Source organism: Molothrus ater, chromosome 31 (assembly GCF_012460135.2).
Source record: "Molothrus ater isolate BHLD 08-10-18 breed brown headed cowbird chromosome 31, BPBGC_Mater_1.1, whole genome shotgun sequence".
In the NCBI taxonomy this organism is placed as follows: domain Eukaryota; kingdom Metazoa; phylum Chordata; class Aves; order Passeriformes; family Icteridae; genus Molothrus; species Molothrus ater.
The window spans coordinates 1338070-1359361 of record NC_071658.1 but is presented as its reverse complement, the minus strand read 5'-3'; the positions used below and the strand labels follow the sequence as shown (position 1 = coordinate 1359361).

The window sequence follows — 21292 nt, the reverse complement described above, 5'->3', positions numbered from 1 at the left end:
TGTGTTTAGGATAATGAATTGAAGTTTTTCCAGGATAGCTGTCTAATGGAATTTGCAGATGTTCATCTGTTTGTAATAGAGAATCCAATTGTTCCAAAGTATAAGGGAGGTAAATGCACGCCGGATCGCAAGCTGCGAGGGTCCGGAGGTGATGTTGGCCTTTAATAATAAGTTTGGCTACAAGTTCTAGTGGGGTGGTAACTGTTTGATGTGGTTGGTGCGGCAGAAAAGCCACTTGATGATGATGAGTGGGGTTTTTGAAGTATCATCCCACTGAAAGAGCAGCACATGGAAGTTTGGGCACTTACCAGAAATACCGAGGCTGAGGGGAAGGGACCAGTCTGTCCGATGTGCCTGGCGGTGTTTGATGGCGCTGGTGACTCTCTCCAAAGCCTCCCAGGCTTCTGGCGTTAGCGAGCGTGGGGAAGCCAGGTCGCCGTCTCCTCGTAGAAGGTCGAAGAGCGGTGCCAGTTCTTCTGTGGTGAGGCCCAGGAGAGGTCAGATCCACGTGATGACACCGCACAGCTGTTGCGTGTCTCTTAATGTCTGGGGGTGCTCATTGATGGACAGAGTTTGAGGCACGACAGTCCTTCCTGTGATTAAAAACCCGAGGTACTTCCATGGGCTCGATAGCTGGATTTTTCCTGAGCTATCTGAAACCCCACGCTTTCGACAGCTGCGACAGTCTTGGAAAGTGCTGCGTCTGAGTAAGACTTGGTGGAAGCACAGATTAGTACGTTGTCCATGTAATGTAGGTGTGAGACTCTGTCTGAAGTTTCTCTCATCTGCCTCACGATCGTCATTGGGGACCACTGAAGAAAAGCCCCTTGTCTGAAGTTTCTGGCCCTGTTGGAGAAAGTTACATGCCAAGGGCTCCGAGACCTGAGCACAGCTGCTGGCATTGCTAAGCTATTGTTCACAGGTGTGTTTGCTGTATGCTACACTGAACCCAATGAAAGGAAGAAGGGGGCCCCTTGCCTTTTTGCAACAATAGCCTTGGAAGTTGTCCCACCTCTCGGCCTGGCTGGACTTCTCCTGAGTTTTGGGTGGTCCCCCACAGAAGACCCCTCACTTGTCTTAAAACCGCCGTGACAGACAGACTGAGATGTACGAAGCCTCTCCATCAAAGACCGAGACATGAAATCCCTATGTGAAAAGGCCCCCCCACACTCTTTCCAAGGACTGAGACTGAGACCCCTAACCTGGGGGAGGTGTGCGGGGGAGGCAAGCTAACCAAAGCAAGATGGATGTTGCAGGTGTGAGCAGTGGACCAAGAAGACAATGGCTCTCACCCACTGCAGAGAACATGGACTGTGTGTACCCTTCTCTAAATACCATTTCTTCTCCCAAAAATACAATAGACTACCCTTGATTCAGTTTCAAGTTTTACCCCTTCCCCCATCAACAAAAAGAGTATAATAAGAGTTCGGATGAACTGCAACCCTGAGATCTCCACAGACATGACCTGGTGAACTCCATTGGCTGGACATCAAAGGACTTTGCCGTTCTACGTTTGGTAGCTTTATACCTTCCTTTCTCTTCCTCCCTCTTTTTCCCTTTTCCCCAATTCCTCCCCAATGCATTTTCTTGTGGTTATTCAATAAAGGTACATTTGTTCTGATTATCACTGCAGCCCCCTGTACCGTGTCGGTGTTTTTTGCACTCTGAGATCAACCCACGAACCATCACAAAACCCATTCGTAAGGATGGATTGTGACACTTGCGTACATACTATAGAAACCTTCTATCAAACCTTAAAAATTCTCTACAAATTCATTTCCAACATTACTGGGTCTGGCACTGCCCAGATCTGGTGTTTGCTGCCACCTCCAGTGCCCAGATCTGGAAATTCCCTTGTTCCGGCAGAGCCAAGTCCAGCATTTTTCTGGTAAAGAAAGCCAAAATCTGGCAATTTCCCACTGCTGACACTGGCAATGCCAAGATCTGGTGTTTGCTGCCACCGCCCGTACCCCAGTCTGGACATTTATCGGTTCTAACACAGCCCAAGTGCAGCAGTTTTTTGGAAAAAGAAGACAAAACGCAGCAATTTCCTGGTGCCAAGACTGTCACCACCCAGACCTGGTGTATGCTGCCACTGCCAGTGCTCACATCTGGATATTTCCCCGTTCTGGCAGAGCCAAGTCCAGCAATTTTCTGGCAAAGAAAGCCAAAATCTGGCAATTCCCTGCTACCGTCATTGGCAATGCCAAGATCCGGTGTTTGCTGGCACCACCAGTGCCCAGATGCGGGAATTTCCCGGTGCCGGCACAGCCCGAGTCGAGTAATTTTCTGGTAAAGAAAGCCAAAACCAGGCAAATACCTGGTGCTGGCCCCACCCAGATCTGGTGTTTGCTGGCACTGCCAGTGCTCAGATCCAGCAGTTTCCCAGTGGCAGCACAGCCCAAGTCCAGCAGTTTGCTGGCACAGAAAGACAAAACCTGGCAATTTTCTGGTGATAGCACCAGCACCACCAAGATCCGCGGTGAGCTGGCACCGCCAGTGCCCAGATCTGGCAATTTCCCTGTGCCAGCACAACCCAAATGCAGCAATTGTCTGGCAAAGAAAGCCAAAACCCGGCACCACCCAGATCTGGTATGTTGGGATTGGTTTAAAAGAAGAAGACCTCGGCTTAAGGCCGTGGGAAAACCCTCTTTAGTTGGGGTCAGCAGGAGCTCCCGCCCATAATCCTCTTGTTCAATTATGCAGACTGCTACTAGAAAGTTCTGAGTTCTCTTTGCTACCATTTGTTACATTTTACTGCAAAAATTGTAATATTCATAATCCTTCCTTCCTCTTGGATCCTTCCCTCAGATCCCACATTAACCCCTCCCCATATATAAATGTATAAATATCTCTGCAGGACCCTGGGCCCAGGCTTTTTTCTGCTTTGCTCTCTGTACTGTGCACGCTGTCCTGTTTGTTGTGTTTGCCTTCATTAAAGTTCTGTTTCCAGACAAGCAGATGAAAGCAGTCTCTGTCTGTAAAGTGGCCAGAGCTGGTTCTCAGGGAAACCACTGGCCAATGGTCCGGACGAGGACCAGAAGGTTTCACTGGTGTTTGCTGGCACCGCCAGTGCCCAGATCTGGAAATTTCCCTATTCTGACACAGCCCAAGGGCAGCAATTTGCTGGCACAGAATTCCAAAACCCGGCAACTTTCTGCTACTGGCTCTGGCACCGCCCACATCTTGTGTTTGCTGTGCCAGTACCCAGAATTGGAAATTTCCCGGTGCCAGCAGAGCCCAAATCCGTCAGATTTCTGTCGCTGCCAACGACACCACCCAGATCTGGTGTTTGCTGGCAGCGCCAGCGCCCAGATCTGAAAACTTCCTGGTGCCAGTGATGCCGATTTTTGCCCCAAAAGGCGAGAAATTACTGCTTAAGAGACTCAGTCAAATAAGCAGGAGGTATTTTATTACGACGTCGGAGAAATCCTAAAATGGGATTTCCAAATCTTTACAGCAAAAGCGTACCTTTTATACAGTTTTAGGTTTGGGATTACATCATATTCATGCATATACATATGGGGAGTGGTGTAGGCGGAGCGTGGGCGGGGACTTCTCTTTTGAGGATCTTCTCAGGGGTCGTTCCGGTCGGCCTTCATCAGCTTCGAGGAGTCTTCCTCTTTAAACTTTTGAACCTCTCCCCAAATTTGGTCAATTCCCGGTGTAGTTGGCTTAGTCTCCAGGCCTTGGCAAGGGTCTCAGGGTCAATTTGACATGTTGGCCCTAAACGTGCTTTACCCAGCAGTTGTTCTTGACTCTGAAATGCACTGAACTTATCACTGTCTGTCCTTATCTCTTCCCTGTCATTGTGTTCCATACCTTACCCAATTTATTGCTCTATGTGATTTCCTAACATTGAATATTTCCCATAACTGCTTTATATTCTATGCTTTAACCCATCATCTCTTGAAAGTAACTGTTTTAGGGGCTTCATTTCCCTCCTTTTCTTATAACTTACGAATTCTTTCGTCAAGTTCTAATCCTTCGGGGCGTTGATACGCCTGCACCATCGCCCAAATCATTTGGATCTTACTCATCAAGGATTTCAGCCTCCACCACAAGCATAGGTTCATAAAAGTCAGTACAAGCATTGCTATAGTTAAAATTAGTATCGGGTGTATCAGGTAATGAAAGACCTGTGTTGCTGTTGGGGAAAATCCTGTGAAAACGTCCCACCAGTGATGTTGGCCTACTTGTTCTGCTTCAGTCAGGATGTTTTTTATTCTTTCTGAGTTGTGCTCCACCTGTAGGACCATGCGCTTAACTGTTTGGTTCACTTTTTGCACCAGTCTTCTTACTTCTGGATGCACGAGCATCGCCTTAAGAACCTCGACATCCATACCTATCTGTAATTTTGGCAACTCATGATACAGGTCATAGTCTGCATTAATTAGCTGCTGGGTGGTTACAGGAGCGGTATAGTTAAAATCACAACCTATAATCTTGGTAAAATTACATACACAAAAGTTAGTATTGTTAGTTTCTTCTTGGCAACTATCTACAGTTACGTTACTGCAAGTTGTTCTGACGCAGGCGCATCCATTCCCTACATAATAAACCTGCGACCGTACTCTATTGTGTGGAAGCATTTCAAAAGTGCATACACTATTTTCAGCATCTAAGCATAAATCTTCTGTTTCTACTATAGCATTTTCACATATGTATCCTAGTTGCCCCCTAGGAATACATGCTTCTGTACTAACAGACTGCCACTTATTTTTGGCGTCATCATAACTCGCCCAAACATTATGATCTGATCTAATCTAAATGCCATCTCACACTGTGCTTTCCCTTCCTCGGGGCCGCTAGATGCTACGATCTTTCCCACAGGAAAGAGGAGAGGGTGAGGGTCAAAGGTTATATTTTGAGGATGTAGTTCCCCAAGTGAATCTTCTCTATAAATTACCGAGTTTCGGGGTTGTGATCCAGGTGGGTCTTCCCTGAAGTCACTCCACAGACATGAAATTGGGCCCTTTTGCTGGATCCAAACGGTGGGCTTGCCCATTTTCACTGGACTAAAGGTAATCAGATTATGTTTAAAAGTTGGCATCAAGGGTTGGATTGTTAATACCAGCCGCCTTGTTTTTCCTTCTACTGGGTCAAGTTCCCGGCACCCAATTTGGATTTGATCTCCCTTCTGTGCCACTAGGTATGTCCGCTTATCCCATTCCTCTTTTGGGTATGGCTGATTGTTACGTAAGGCATAAACCTCGAAATAGGGCCCCTTCATCCCTGACTCCGGGTGAATACACTGGTGTGCATTGGACCATGGGTCTATTGGGGCAGAGTTTCGAGGAAAAACTACATTCTGCCCGAATTGTATGGATGTTAGAAAAATAACTATCATAAGTATGGTTTCCCCCATTGATCTTCCTGCCATTTGTATTTCCTTATTGTGGGTGGTGCTGGATTCTGACGTCTATATTGCCTAAAATAAATTTGGTTAACTCGTGTAATAACCTTTTCTAATTCTGAGTCCAAATCTCTCTGTTTCTTAAATGGTCCTATTTGTTCAATTGTAAGAGAATGTTTTGGAACAGATGCATGACATCGGGCTGTTAATACTTTAGAGCGACTAAGCTTTAAACACTTTTGAAACCAGCGTTGCGCTTTCCAAAAACACCACCCTAATACCACTTGTTCAGGGGCCTCATATAATTCTCTGGCATCCAAAATAGACTTATCAGCAAACTTTTCCAAAGCTAAATAAGGATCATCATCTCCTATTTCTTTGGAAATACATTCATAACATTGAAGATCCTCTAAATTGCTTTGCACATTCCAAAATTTCCTATCACACCCGCCACAAAGAAAACCAATCTGTCCAACACAATTCTTTTTACCACAGCAGTAACACGGTTGGTCGTAGACGGGTTCCTGTGGGTCCGGCCCCTGATGACTGTATGTTTCAATCCACGTTGTCCACGATAGCGGTGCGCTGTCTAATGCAGCTCTAGCTTCAGCATTAAATTCTGCTATGGGAAATAAAAGTTTCGGTAAGGTTAATGTCAGTTTGTGCTGGATTCTCTCGTGATCCCGAGGGGTCAGCTGATTCAGAAGGCTCCACATCCAAGGCAGGTCTTATCCATTTAGCTGGGATCCAAAGAGAACTTGGCTGGCATTCATATGGAACCCCAAGGGTCTGATGATCAGGTTAGTAGGGGTCTGGAGTGGAATCCGGGTCACGGTGTCTACTCCTCTTGTTTACTCCCCGGTGCTTTCTTGACCCGTGAGTAATGGATCCACGTAGGTCGCTCCTTGATTCGAACCGCGGTGAAGGTGGTCAGCAGCACTTGGAAAGGTCCCTCCCACTTTTCTTGTAGGGGTTTTCCTAAAAGATTCTTAACATACACCCAATCACCGGGATTAAAAGGATGCAACTTACAGTTAGGTTGTTTAGGTTGGTGGTCAATCACCACCGCAGCATTCTTGTCAAATTGCTTCCCCACCATAATCACATAATCATAAATATACTGATTACCTATTTGATCTACAGCGTCCCCATTTACAGTTTGCATAGCATAAGGTCTGCCGTACAGAATTTCAAATGGGCTTAGCCTTTCTTTCGATCTTGGCTTGACTCTCAGTCTAAGCAGAGCAATAGGCAAAGCTTGATACCAATGCAAATTAGTCTCCTGGCATATTTTGGCAATCTGCTGCTTAATAAGATGGTTCATCTTTTCCACCTGGCCGCTGGCCTGTGGGCGATAGGGCGTGTGTAATTGCCATTTGATTTGTAGTGCTTTGCTTATTGCCCTTACCACTTTTGCACAGAAATGTGTACCCCTATCCGAAGAAATGCTCTTTGGTACCCCAAACCGTGGAATGATTTCATTCAACAGTACTTTGGTCACTTCCCTTTCCTTATTTGTTCTGCAAGGGAATGCTTCAGGCCACCCAGAAAATGTATCAGTTAATACCAGCAAATATCGAAACCCTCCTTTTCTTGGGAGCTCAGAAAAATCAATTTGCCACACTTCACCTGGGAATTTACCTCGATTTATGGCCCCTGGATGTATCTTAGTTCCTGTATTCGGGTTGTTCTTCAAGCACCTCTCACACTGGGATGTGACATGTTTTACAGTGGTGAACAATTTTGGTCCTGCTATCCGAGCCTGCAAATACTGATATAGCGGGTCCAAACTCCAATGGGCTTTCTCGTGTTCTGCTTTCACAAACTGCCACATCGTATTCCCTGGTATTATTAACTGTCCCGTTTCCAATTGACCCCAACCACTCTCTAACATTTTACCTTTATTTCTCTGAATCCACCTGTGATCTGACTCCTGATATTCTGGCCGAAAATTTGTGTCTAACTCACCTGGTACTAGAGCTGCTACTTTTATTTCTTCAGTTCTTGCAGCAGCTAATTTAGCCTCTGCGTCTGCTTTTCTATTCCCTATCTCCGGGATAGTGTCCCCCTTTAAATGTCCCTTACAATGCATTATGGCCACCTGTGCTGGGAGCTGGACTGCTTCCAGCAGTCGCAAGACCTCTTTTGCGTGTTTGACTGTTTTTCCTTGAGCAGTTAACAGTCCCCTTTCTTTCCAGATGGCCCCATGAGCATGTACGACGGAAAAGGCATACTTAGAGTCTGTCCATATGTTGATCCGCATGTTCTCCGCCAATTCCAGGGCTCGAATCAGAGCTATCAGTTCTGCCTTCTGGGCTGAAGTCCCTGCGGGTAAAGGGTTCAACTCAATTACTTCTTCTGCGGTGGTAATTGCATAGCCGGCCATTCTCACTCCCTGCCTCACGAAGCTGCTTCCATCCGTGAACCAGTCGTCCGCATCTTCGAATGGTTCTTCTTTGAGGTCCGGGCGGCTGGAGTAGACGGCCTCAATTGTTTCCAGGCAGTCGTGCTCGATCGGCTCTGCTGGGGCTCTCCCTTCTAGGAATAAAGCTGGGTTCACAATGTTAGTGACCTGAATAGTCACGTCATCTGACTCAGCCAAAATGGCCTGGTATTTTAAAAATCTGGAAGGTGACAGCCAGTGGTTACCTTTCTGCTCCAACACAGCTGAGACGGTGTGAGACACCAGCACCGTTACCTTTTGGCCCAACGTGAGTTTCTTGGCCTCTTCTATATTAATGATTACTGCGGCCACTGCTCTCAGGCAGCCAGGCCATCCCTTGCTTACTTCATCCAACTGTTTGGAGAAGTAGGCCACAGCTCTCTTACGTGGTCCTAACTGCTGTGCCAGGACTCCTAGGGCCATCCCCTGTCGCTCGTGGGAGAACAGCCAGAATGGTTTTGATACATCTGGGAGACCTAAAGCTGGTGCTCTCATTAGCTCCTGTTTCAGCTTTTTGAAGGCCCCCTCTGCTTCGGGAGTCCAAACTAGGACACTCTTGGTCTCCTTCAACAAATCGTACAGCGGTTTAGCGAGCATCCCGTACTGGTAGATCCATAGCCGACACCAACCTGTCATCCCCAGAAAGGCACGCAGTTCTCTCACCGTCTCTGGTTTAGGCATCTGGCAGATGGCCTCTTTTCTGGCTGCTCCCAGGGATCGCTGTCTTCTGGAGACTTCGTATCCCAGGTACACCACTTCTTTTTGCACCAGCTGCGCTTTCTGTTGGGAGACTCGATATCCACTTAAACCCAGAAAGTTTAACAGGGAAATAGTCCATGCAATGCACTCTTCTTCTGTCACTGTTGCTATTAGGAGGTCGTCTACGTACTGTAGGAGAGTGCCATCTCCCAGCGGCCTTTCCCACTGCTCTAACTCTTTGGCTAACTGATTCTCGAAAATCGTGGGGGAGTTACACCATCCTTGGGGCAATACTGTCTACGTAAGTTGGGTCTTTCTTCTTCTATCCACAAATTCTCACTCAAACGCAAAAATTTTTGACTCTCAGGAGCTAAAGGAAGGTAGAAGAATGCGTCTTTCAAATCCAATACGGTGAACCATGTCAAACTATCTTTCAGTTTAGTTAAAAGCGTGTATGGGTTAGCAACTACCGGATGTAATGTCTTGGTTATCTTATTTACTGCTCTCAAGTCTTGGACTAATCTATAAGTTCCATTAGGTTTCTTTACTGGCAGAATTGGGGTGTTTAAATCTGATTCACATTCTATCAATAATCCTAATTCTAAGAACTTTTTAATTATGGGCTCGATTCCCTTTCTATCTTCTAACTCCAGTGGGTATTGTTTCCTAACCACCGGCCTTGCTCCAGGTATAAGTTCAATAATGATAGGTGTTGTTTGTTTTGATTTCCCAGGTGTATCAGTAGCTCATACTAGTGGGTATACTTCACTTAGGATTCGCCTGATGTTATGATTCTCAGGCTTTGGTTCTACACAGCTGATTGTCAGGCTTAGAGCTGTGATCAGCTGTTCTTCACTTACTTGGAATTCCAATTTGTCTTTGTTGAACTTTATTATAGCTCTCAAATTTTCCAATAGATCTCTCTCCAATAAGGGCTTTGGCGAATTTGGTAAATACAGGAACTGATGAATTCTCATTTGTTTCCCAATTTTGTATTTGATGGGTTTCAAAAAGTAAGCTTTTTCTGGTTGGCCTGTTGCTCCCACAACTTGCACAAATTCATCACTTTTAGGTACCAATTCCTGATTTAGAACCGAAAAGGTTGCTCCCGTATCAATCAAAAAGTCCAATTCCTTTTCACCTTCTCCTAGCTCTATTTTAACCAGTGGGTCTGCTAGGGAACGGCCCACCGGTCCCCCTCAGTCGTTATCTTGTTGTGTGGCCGTAGTAGTGCCCAATAGTCTCTCCCTTAACTGGGGGCATTCCTGCTTCCAGTGTCCCATTTTCAGGCAGTACGCACACTGGTTTGGCCCCACTCTAGTTGGGTGGGGTTGGAGTCTCCCCCCCCTTCTTGCCGGATTGCCTCTACCTCTTCCCCTGGTTCCAGGTCCCGAGTAACCTGTATTCTGAGCTGCCACGGCTACAGCCACCACTCGAGCTATCCTCCTGTCCTCCTTTTTCTTCTCCTCAATTTCTCTATTATTATACACCTTCCATGCCTCATTTAGCAGTGTCTCCAGGTTTTTATTTGCTGGATGCTCAAGCTTTTGCAATTTCTTCCTGATGTCTGGATTACTTTGTCCCATCATTAATCCTAACAGGTGTTGTTTCCCTTCTTCCGTCGCTGGGTCCAGGGGTGTGTATTGTCTCATGGCTGCCCTAAGTCTATCCAAGAACTCTGATGGGGTCTCATCCTTTCCCTGCCTGATGTCATATAGCATTGACCAATTGATAGCCTTGGGGATCGCGTTACGCAAGCCCATTGCTATCAGTTTTCTATACTGCACTAACCGCTGATAGTGGTCTGCATTGCCCGGGTCCCATTCTGGTTTGCTGCTGGGAAAATTATCTTCTAGTCTCCCCGATAATAGTTGAGCATGTCGCTTTCCTGTTTCCAATACGAGTTCCCTTTCTGTATCTGTCAGCTCTGACAACATCACCTCTATATCCTCCCAATCAATATCCAAATTCTTTACCATTATTCAAACCTCTTTGCTACTCCCTCCGGATTCCTTCTAAAATTCTTTGCCTCATCCCTCCAATTATTTAAATCATTGGTCGAGAACGGCACCTTTACTCTTGTCCTTTCCCCTACCATTGGCACAACTTGTCGGAGGGGAGCTATCGTGTGGTTCCCCCCCTCTCTTTGCTTTGCTTCCTCCCGTGCCACAGATCTGGTATAATACGAGTGGCTGATCCCTTCCCGGGATCTTCTTCCTGTACCTCGGTGCCTTCTCGATTCTTTCTCTTCTCTTTCTTCCGACCTTAACGGGCTAGCCTTCCCCCAACTCTTATCTAACTCCTGGTATGGGGAGGGGCCCTGGATGGTATTCCCACAGGCTTATTTCACTCTCTTTTCCATTGTCCCTCCTTGTTAGCTTAAGACATCGCTGCCCAATGCTACATGCATCGCAGCAATGTTCTTTAGGTTTTGAGCCTTTCTTATCCTTTTCCAGGGCTAGTACCAGAGGGTCTTGAGGGGCTGCATTAATTCCACACTCCTTTTGCCACTCAGGTTTATTCCTCAGGGTGAAGAACATGTCTGCATACATCACCTCATCCCATTTATTGAGCCGGCGGAGGAAGAGCATTAGTTGTAAAATGGTATTATAATTAATTGTCCCCTCTGGTGGCCATTTCTCACCATCATCCAATTTATACAACGGCCACCACTGCGTGCAGTATTTAAGGAGTGTCTTTTTACTTATATTTCCTCCTGGAATCCCCCCTAAGTCCTTCCAATGCTTCAGAATACATCCTAAGGGGGTTTTCATATTTATATCTTTGCTCGGTTGACTCCCCATTGCTATTTTCTGGGTCGGTGTTTCTTATCCCACCAAGTAAATCTCCTTCCCACAAGCACTATATACCAGTTTATCTTAGCACCTCATTCATACAATATCCAAGCGCTTCGTCCTTTTCTGACCTGGTCTCTCGCGAGGGACAGGAACTGCAGAGCCGGACTCCCACTCGCTTCGCAGCCGGGCTGCGTCTCAGACACACTCTCTCATACACGGTGCCAATTCATTCAAACTGTCCTACCTTTCCGTTCTATCAGAATATACTGCTTTACTGTAAGATGTCGCTGGCAGACTGTAAGATACCGATATTGGTCGGCTCCAGGCCGTCACACACTCGCAAAACTGTAAATCAATAGTACGGTTTTGCCGATAATATCACAACAAATTTCAGACAACATAAAAACTACTAAACTCGTCCCTTTGCAAAAAATCTTACAGTCAATACATCAAAGCATACAACAGGGTTAAACAAAGGTATAAAACGTATACACTCCTTCCAAGTTCTTCTAAGGGAGTGGAGAAAATTGGACCGAGTCCCGGGATTTAGTTCAGTTCAGATAAAAACAAAAACTGACCACTCTTTTTAACCCTTAAATCACAGTTTCAAACAAACCAACAAGATCAATACAAGAAGAACAAGTGCATCAGAGTCTTGCCTCTTTTTTCTTACTCTCCTTATTATTTTTTTTTTTTCTCTTTTTTTTTTTTTTTTTTCCTTTTTTTTTTTCTTTTTTTTTTCTTCCAATTACCAAAAGGTACCCACCAAAGGCATCAATTACTGGTTAGCAAAGACACCAATTACCAAAAGGTACCCACCAAAGGCATCAATTACTGGTTAGCAAAGACACCAATTACCAAAAGGTACCCACCAAAGGCATCAATTACTGGTTAGCAAAGACACCAATTACCAAAAGGTACCCACCAAAGGCATCAATTACTGGTTAGCAAAGACACCAATTACCAAAAGGTACCCACCAAAGGCATCAATTACTGGTTAGCAAAGACACCAATTACCAAAAGGTACCCACCAAAGGCATCAATTACTGGTTAGCAAAGACACCAATTACCAAAAGGTACCCACCAAAGGCATCAATTACTGGTTAGCAAAGACACCAATTACCAAAAGGTACCCAAAAATACCAATTAGGGATTCTTTACCAGAGCGTCCTCTGGTTTACCCTCCGGTGGTCACGTCTGACCCCGTGTTCCCATAAAGCGCTTTATCCTAAAACCAATGAACAATGATAAAAAATACCTCTTTAATTTGGAGCAGGAGAAGCAGGAGATGCAGGGAACTCTTCGTCCACCAAAGAGCGCTTGGTCCGAGGGGGAGTCTCTTCTGACAAAAAGTCGTCAGGGGCGCCCAGAGGGTCCCAGCCCCGGACCCAGCGAGGGGACTCCTCAGATCCTGGATCCCCTGCTTCGTCCCATCTGGGTCGCCAGAAATGATGCCGATTTTTGCCCCAAAAGGCGAGAAATTACTGCTCCAGCCCAAGTCCAGTGATTTGCTGGCACAGAAAGCCAAAAGTTGGACATTTCCAGGTTCTGGCTCCAGCACCATCCAGATCTGGTGTTTGCTGGCAGCGCCAGTGCCCAGATTTGGAAATATCCTGGTGCCTTCACAGCCCAGGTCCAGCAATTTGGTTTTAGCTAGCTTAGGCAGAGAAGTTCCTGGGACTGTGACTTTCCTTTTTCTTGGAACTGTTTAAACCTGCTCTGGACTGAAAACCCAGAAAAACACCTGCACCTCACACCTGTGGCCCACCAAGGTCTGGGACGCTGCATTCCAGCACCAGAGGGACTTAGAAGAGACCGAGTGAGCCAACTACAAACCACAAAAAGGACTTTCTGAATTTGCCATCTCTTCAGCACTGTCAGAGGTTTTATTTAATATTATTCATTTTTCATGCTTGGGAATACTTTACTTGATAAATAAACTGGGGTTTTATTAACTTTTCCCAAGGGAAGTCTTTTTCTGAACTAGTAGGAGGAGAGGCCACCTGAACTTGCTCTCTAGACTGACCCCTTTTGGAGGTTTCCTCCCAAAATTTGCCCTAAAGCAGCACAAAGACTCACAATGGAAACTTCACCAGTGGCACAACACCCCAGCCCACCAGGAAAAGAAAGGACACGTAAAGTTCTCCAAACATTTGTCCTGCTTTGCTGCAAAAGTCCTGCTGCAGACACTGTGCAGTGTGGAAAGCCAAGAGAAGCTGGAGCTGGTGGCAAATCTTGGGACAGAAGCTTGACCTTGTTCTCCAGGAGAGATTCTAGGGAAGAGCAAGCAGGAGAAGATTCCTGGAAAACTGGAACAGCTTTCCAGAAGTGAAATGTAAATGAAAGAAACAATCCAAGATGTTTTCCTCTATTTATTTCTATGCTCCCCTTTTCCATGTGGCATTACTTCTCCATCCCAGTAATTCCAGATGCACTGCACCTCTAAGATCAGTGGCTTAGTGATTTTTAGACACTCTAAAATACCATGAGGCACACAGAGTTTTCCTTCCCCTGTTTTTACTGGAAGGCAACACTGGAGATGTAAGTGCAGTGCTGGGCTCAGGTAGGAATCCTAGCCCAAGGGAAGGTGTCCCGACAGGGTTTGCCCCTCAGCCAGGCCAATGCAGAGCAGCAAGCGAGGAGATTGCTGTGCCAGTGTGCAGGAGTCAGGGCTCTGCACCTGGGCTCAAGGCTGCAAAGTTCCCGTGTTTGGCCAGACTCAGGGGCTGTGCCCGGGGCGCGCGGGGCTCGAACGTGGGGCTCGTGGGGCGAGCAGGGAACGGACACGGGGGACGAATGGCCCCGGTGCTTCAGTTGCAGCGGCGGCAGCGGCGGCAGCAGCAGCAGAAGCAGCATAACGAGATACTCGATAAGAATCTTTCTCTTTCTCTCTTTCTTTCTCTTTCTCACTTTCTGTCTCTGAGTCTCCCTTTCCCGCTGTCGGGCACCCTTCTCCCGGGGTCCCTTGCCCGGCGTCCCTCTCCTCTGCCCGGCGTCCCTCTCCTCTCCCCGCCTCCCTCTCCTCTCTCCGCCTCCCTCTCCCCCTGCCGGGCCGGGCCATGCCCCCGGCCCGCCCTCGGCCCCGGGCGGGGCTGCCCCGTGCCCGGCCCCGCCCGTCCCGCCGCGGTCTCGCCTCCGCCCGGCTCTGGCCGTACTGGCGGTGGCGCTGCTGGGCAGGCATCAGTGCAATGTGCGGGGGCGGCATCGCCGCCCTTTGCCTCCGCCTGGCCCAAGCCCGGCCCCGGCCCCGAGGCAGGCTCCAGCCCCGAGCCCGGCCCCGGCCCCGGCCCCGGCTCCTCCCGAGGCCCGCGGAGGACACAGGCGGCGTGGCCGCTGCCGCCGCCTCCGCTGCGGCTTCCCCGGCCCGAGCTCCGCCGCTCGGCAGCGCGGCCGCCGGCCCCGAGCCTCCCGTGCCGCGTTGCGAGGAGCGAAGGCCTGGGCATGGCCGGCCCGGGGCGGCTGAGGGGCGCTCGGGGGCCGTTGCTGGCCCCGGGCCGAGCGCTGACAGCCGCGTCCCGCCCGCAGGGACGGCGCACGAGGCCCTGCAGGAGGGCTACCGCCTGGGGTTGCTGCTGGGGCGCGGAGGATTCGGCAGCGTCTTCGCGGCCACGCGGCTCTTGGACGGCGCCCCGGTGAGCGGCGGGGCCGGCGGCGGGCGCAGGAGGAGGGGGCGGAGGAGGAGGAGGACGAGGAGGAGGATGGGGCTGGGCAGGGCGGGCGGCGAGCTGAGCCCGCTGCTGTCCTTGGCTTGCAGGTGGCCATCAAGAGGGTGCCACGGAACCGCGTCCGGCACTGGGGTGAGCTGGTGAGTGAGCGGGGCCAGCGGCAGCAGCCGGGGCTGCCGGGCGGGGATGAGCCGAGCCCCGGCACGGTGGAAGCCGCCAGGACGCCTCGAGGGGGAGCGGGCGTGGGCGCAGCGCAGGGCGCAGAGCGTCCCGGGCTGGCTCAGGGCTTCCCCAGGCCTGGCACGGCATCGGCCCCACTGAGGGCATCGTGCTCCTCCCGCAGCCCGACGGCAGCAGGGCCCCGCTGGAGATCGTGCTGCAGGCCAAGGTGTCCACTGGCTTCCCTGGTGTGGTGCAGCTGCTGGAGTGGTTCGAGCTGCCCACCCACATCGTGATGGTGATGGAGCGGCCAGAGCGGTGTCAGGACCTGCATCGTGTCATTCGGGCACGGCGGTTCGTGCCCGAGGAGGTGGCGCGGGAGCTGTTCCGCCAGGTGCTGGAGGCCGTGCGGCACTGCACCAGCTGCGGGGTCCTGCACAGGGATATCAAGCCAGAGAACATCGTGCTTGACCTGGCCACCGGGCAGGCCAAACTGATTGACTTTGGCTGTGGCACCTACCTGCAAGAGACAGCCTACACTCACTTTGCAGGTGAGCCCACGTAGGGTGTACTCTTGGTCCCGGGATCTCATGGCCCAACATCTCCCAGCCCAAGCTGGCTGTGGCAGCGGGGATTCTCCCTTTTGCTGCCAGTCAGGGGACTGAGTCATCAGCTGAGTTGCTTTAGAGCGGGGCTGGATGGGGAGCCATCTTCCAGCCCTGCTGGCAGCCTTTGCCAGCCACTCTGCCCAGGACTGGGGCTGGGCTGGGGCAGCCAGCCCGACCAAAACCCCCGTGGGTGGGGGTAGCAGAGAGGGGAGTGAACCTGTGCACCAGCCAGTTTGGTGTGCAGGCGAGAGGAAGGGCTTGCACTGCTCCACTCTCCCTGTTTGCCTTGGCTTCCTAATATTTTTGGGGCAATGCAGGCAGGGAGGAAAAGGGCATGTTTTCCCCAGCACAGAGGGCTTTTCCTTTGCATGTCATGGTCAGGCTTAGCCGGGGCTTCCTCTGCCCTCTTCTGACACCAGTGGCTTCTTTTCCAAGCCTAAGTTTGTGCACAAGTCTCAGGTGCTGGCGAGAGGGCAGTGGTCACCCTGTGTGCCACTGGGGCAGCCCCCGCAGGCCCAGGGTTGCTGGGGCCAGGCTCTGGGAGCAGCAGCATCCCCCTGCTGAACTCCATCTGTATTCCATAGGAACACCGTCCTACAGCCCCCCGGAATGGAACGACTTTGGCTGGTACCATGGCGAGGCAGCAACGATCTGGTCCCTGGGCATCCTGCTGCACCAGATGGTCTGCGGGGAGCACCCTTTCAGGAGGGGCCGGAACCTCAGCTGGGGCCAGCTCCCGCTGCCACAAGGGCTCTCTCAAGGTGGATCCTCTTCTCTGGGCACGGGGGGAATCCCAGTGCTGGGAGGCAGCAGCGGGCTCGTGAGCATCCCGCTCTGGCAGCTGCTGAGGAGGTGGCACATGTCCTGCTCTCCTCCAAAACAGGGAATTGATGGGAAAGTTTAGGCCCAGCCCTGAGCGCATCCAGCAAGGCCTGGGCATGGGAATAGTGGGGCAAAGCAGACAGGAGCCTTCTCTGGCTGACCGGCAGTTTCTGCTTTCTCTGCCCAGAGTGCAAAGATCTGATCTGGTGGTGTTTATCCGTGAACTCCTTGGACAGACCCACATTAGAAGACCTGTTCTCTGATCCTTGGGTGCAGGATATTCCTCAGCCGTAGAAGAAGGGAGAGAGCCACAGGCACACTTTGATCCAGGGCCCTGGTAAGTTGCAGCTCCACACATGCCTTGGCAATCAGAAGCAAAGGAACCCAGACCTTTTTGTGCTTCCTGTGTCACTGCATGGGGGTCATGGCATGGGCACATGCAGCGCTTGTGCTGCAGCTGAGCTGCTCTGCCCAGCACTGATGGCTGCCCTCCAAGCTGGTTTTGCTTGTGCTGGTTCCCTGACAGCTGGGGCCCTGGGCAGAGCCCTGAGAGCCTGGTCTCCCCCCAGGGAAGGAGAAGGAGCCCCTGGAGAAGCTGTACCGGGTGGGGCTGCTGCTGCTGCTGGTGCTGCTGCTGCTGCTGCTGCTGCTGCTGCTGCTGGAGACAACCAGGATGACATCAAGGATGACAAGCTCTTCCTCAGCCTGGCCACTGGAGGCTGAAGGTGATGGACTTTGATTCTGGCACCTTCTTCAAAGCCAGACTCCACAGGGAATTTGCAAATGAGTCCCCACTCGGGGAAATGCTGCCAGATTTGGGCAAGGTCCAGCCTGGCTGGGAAGCAAAGGTTCCCCTTTGCTGGGGCAGATGCAACTCATTCTTCAGTCGCTGCCCAGCTGCTTTTGGCAGGGCTGGGGCATGGGCTGGGCTGGGTACAAATGGGAGTGGGCTCCTGGCCCTGCCAACAGCCCCCAGCAGCCACCGTGGCCTGGGCTGGGGCTGGGGCTGGGGCAGCCAGCCCGACACAAACAAAGCCCCATGCTGGGAGCAGAGGTGGGACTCCAGAAGCTGTGCAGGGGCTGCTTTGCCCTGCAGGCAAGGAAGGGCTGGGCTGCTGCACTGCCCTTGTTTGCTTTGGGATCACCGTGATTTTGGGGGGCAGTGCAGGGTGGAAGTGAGAAAGTGTGGGCTTCCCTCAGCCATGGCTGGGTTTTTCCCTACCATGTAGGAGTTGGGCCTTCTTCAAGGCCCTGAGAGAGATAAGAGTTTTTCCTGTTTTTCTTGTTTTCCCTTTTGGTCTCTAATCTCTTTTCAAGAATGTGTTGTTTGTTTTTCCAGGGGAAGCCTTCCAGGTGGTCCAGTGCAGATGGGGAAGTGCTTGGGAGCAGCTGTGGCATGGATGGGCGGTGCCCTTGGAGAAGGCTGAGGACATGGTTTGGGAGCAGCTTTTCTTGCAGCCGTGGCTGGCGTGAGGTGGGTCCCTGTGTGCTTGGCAGGGTGGGATCAGAGCTTTTGGGAGATGGCAGCGAGCACAGGAGCATCCTGCTCTGGGCAGCTGCTGAGGGCTGGATGTGCCGTGGCTGGCTGCAGGCTGGGCACATGTCCTGCCCTCCTGCTCTGCTGCCAAAGGCAGCAGGGATGGGCAGCTCTGGGCACAGCTCTGGGCACAGCCAGCATGGCCTGGGCACCGCAGGCCTTGGCACAAGGGCACAGGAGCCCTCAGCTGACGGGCACTTTCTGCTTTCTCTCCTTGCAGCCGGCCTCTGCGGCTGCTGAGGCTGCTCTGGGCTCTGCCAGGGCTCTGCTGGGCTCAGCCCTGGGCCCAGCTGGGCTGGCTCTGCCCTCACATTGCTCTGACAGCTTTGCATCAGATGAGCCCCTTGCGAGCACAGCGCCTGAGCTTTCTGCTTTGGCAGCGGAGTGAGACTCTGCTGCAGCCCCAGAGATTGCAGCTGGGGACACACATGCAATTGGCAAGAACCCAAACTCTCCACAGTCCCAGCTGAACGCCTGGATATGCACAGGGTGTTTGTCTGTCCCATTCTTCCTTCTTGATTGGCTGGAATTGTGCAATTGCACTTTCTTCCTCCTCTAGAAGTGCCTGAGTGGGCCAAAGCTGGCGAGTGGGCTGTGTTCCTGTGGCAGTGCAGTCTGGAGCTGATGGATGGAGAATTGCCCTTCTGCACTGCCAAACCAGAGCAAAAAGCCCTAAGTGGCACTTTGTGTCTCTAAGAAATCCCTGACAGTTTCAAAGGGAATGTGCAGCTCCTTCCCAGGCTGAGAAGGAAGGGCATCTTCTAAAGGATTTGGGCTTTGACAGAGTTTCCATTCCCAGTCCTGCTTGGAGCGGGAAGGGCACAAAGCAATTTCCTCTTGCTTTGAGCACAATTTCAAATGGCAATGTTGAAACAAAGCCCAAAATCTTTTAAAAGGCTGCTGGGGTCAGTAAGATGGATCCATGCCATCAGCACATTTACAATGAAAATAATTGACTTCTCTTTTTGGAAAGATCATTTACCTCTTAATGCAAAGTTACAGAAGTTTTTCACTAACACTTGGGTTTTGTTTTCATCTTTCACATTTTATATAGTTTTTTTTCTTTTTCCTTTTTTTCCTTTAAATAGAAAACATGTCCTACAGACGGAATGTCCTTTGCTCCTGGTTCCTGTGTGGAGCAGCTCCCTTCCTGCTGGCTGAGCTGCTCAAGCAGAGCCCGGCAGCTCCTGGCCCTGCAGGGCTGAGGCTTTTCCCCGTTGCTGGGCACAGACTGATGGAGCAGCACTGCTGAACACGGGCACACACAGAGGGCCCAGCAGCAGCTGCCTTTGGCCACCTGAGGCTCCAAGGCCCAACCTCTGAGCAGCCAGGGCTGGAAGAGACTGGCAGCATCTGATCCCTGACTCTGGGCCAGGGCTGCACAAATGACCCCACAGCAGCAGCAGCAGCAGCGGCAGCAGCAGCAGCAGATGGAGCTGACTTTCAGCACAGCCCCTGCCCCTGTTCCCTCCCATGTGCAGCGGTGTCACAGCAGCCTGAGGCACCTGGGAGCCCCCAGTGCCAGCAGGGACTTGAGATGGCAGCCCTGGGCTCCTGGAGGCTGTGCAAGGAATGGAGCTGAGCACTCCCTGTCCATGGGGAGCTTCCAGATGGAAAAGGCTGCTGTGCCCAGGCAGCTCCAAGGGCACAGAAAGGTGGCTCTGGAGCACTGGATCTGTGCCAGTGCCACAGTCCTGGGCAGCAGCCAGCCAGCCCTGGGGGAACAGAGGGCACAGCAAGAGGGACAGAAGCAGGCAAGGGCAGAGACTGGGAAGAGCCAGGCCCACGAGCAGGAACAGCTGCTCCATTGCACTCCTGGAGAAAGCTCTTGGCTGCTTCAAAGCGCTGAAAGGCGTGAAGGGCAGAGAGGAGGCCACAGCAAACAATGCTCCTGTTTGCACAGCCTCCCCTCTCCGTGTCCCAGAAGGAATTGGATGGACTGGATTCGTCTCTCCGAGTGCTCTCGTTCAGCATGAGCAGCTCAGCACCAGGAGCTGAAGGAGCTGAAGCCTCAGGCCACAGGAGCTGGGCAAGAGGGAACTTCTGGAGCAAAGTAATGCTGCTGAAATAGCCCCAGCTGAATGCAGCGGATATCATCATGGAATCACAGAATCCTTTCTGTTGGAAAAGCCCTCTGAGCTCACCCAGTGCAGCCGCTCAGCCAGCAGTGCCAAGCCCAGCACTAAAGCACGTCCCTGCAGTGCCAAGGCCTGGACAGCAGCCCTGAGTGAGGCCTGGACAGCAGGCCCTGAGCCAAAGGTGGCCTCTGGATGAACCTTCCAAGCAAAGGTTATCTTTGTATCTGCTCCCTGCTGAGATATGCATGGTCATTAGCACTGTGATAGATGTAGCCACTCCTTAGTGAAACATGGATGGCCCTTTGTGTATTTAGAAGCCAGAGAAGGCCATGAAATCTGACATCTGGCCTTGTGTGGGGCTGAAGGATCAAAGTCAGCTGCCTTGGCTCCTCCTTGAGGCCTGGCCAGGCTTTGGGAGGGAGCCAAGAGGAGGATGAAAGCAGATGTTGGCACACTAGCAGTGCTGTCAGTTTGTTCATGCAGCACTGCCAGAGCTGGGCCCTCTCCCAGCGGGCTTGGAGCCTCAGCTGGGGCTGGAGGCACCTGCAGGAATTGCCAGTGCCCAGGAGTGGCTCTGCAGCCCTTGGCTGTGACAGCTTCCCCAGCTGCTGTGTGCATCTGGGGGATGGGAAAGGCTGAGGGTAAATGCTGCTGCATCTTTCTTAATCACTGCAGGCAATCTTTGGTGGGGATGGTTGGGTGCATTGCTGAGCTGCTCCTTTTGTGATTCTTTGCTGCTCTGAACTGCAGGAAATGACACTGATTCCTCCAGTTGGAGTCTGTGTCTTTGGTGCTGACTTTGCCCACTGGTCAAACCAAACTGGCCCAGTCTGGCCAGATCCCAACCAAATGTCACTTGTATATTTATATATATATTATATATATATGTCTGTATCTATCTGTCTATATATATATCAATATGTATATCTACATATGAAATAATAATAATGTGAAATAGTGCTGACAATACTAATTTGGTAGCTTTGGCTGCTCAGGAATGTAACTCTAAATACCCTACAGAACAGGATTGGCCAGGACCCTCATGTCAGTGGTCAACTTTGTGAGATTGTAGACAATGAAAAAAGGAGGAAGGGAGGAAATTGGCTATTTCCCCTGGGTTTGCTGAT

At 50.9% G+C, this 21292-nt stretch overlaps 3 protein-coding genes across 3 annotated transcripts in view; 2 read left to right on the top strand and 1 right to left on the bottom strand.

Annotated features, from left to right (window-relative positions):
• The window catches only part of LOC118700556 (uncharacterized), a 185893-nt gene extending 167943 nt beyond the window's left edge, over positions 1-17950 (top strand). The window contains exon 16 of the mRNA XM_054518041.1: positions 17890-17950. The gene's annotated coding sequence lies outside the window, so the exon portion shown is untranslated. The remainder of the gene's footprint in view (positions 1-17889) is intronic.
• LOC118700569 (nucleoporin NUP35-like) overlaps positions 1-21292 on the bottom strand; it is a 183174-nt gene that overhangs the window by 93945 nt on the left and 67937 nt on the right. The gene's annotated exons all lie outside the window — the stretch shown is intronic.
• On the top strand, positions 14338-16930 carry LOC118700551 (serine/threonine-protein kinase pim-1-like; the record flags this gene model as incomplete). The annotated part of the gene is made up of 5 exons (XM_036405085.2): positions 14338-14928; positions 15051-15101; positions 15305-15671; positions 16313-16489; positions 16738-16930. Coding segments are annotated over 5 exons (1293 nt in total), but the record flags the coding sequence as incomplete, so codon positions are not given.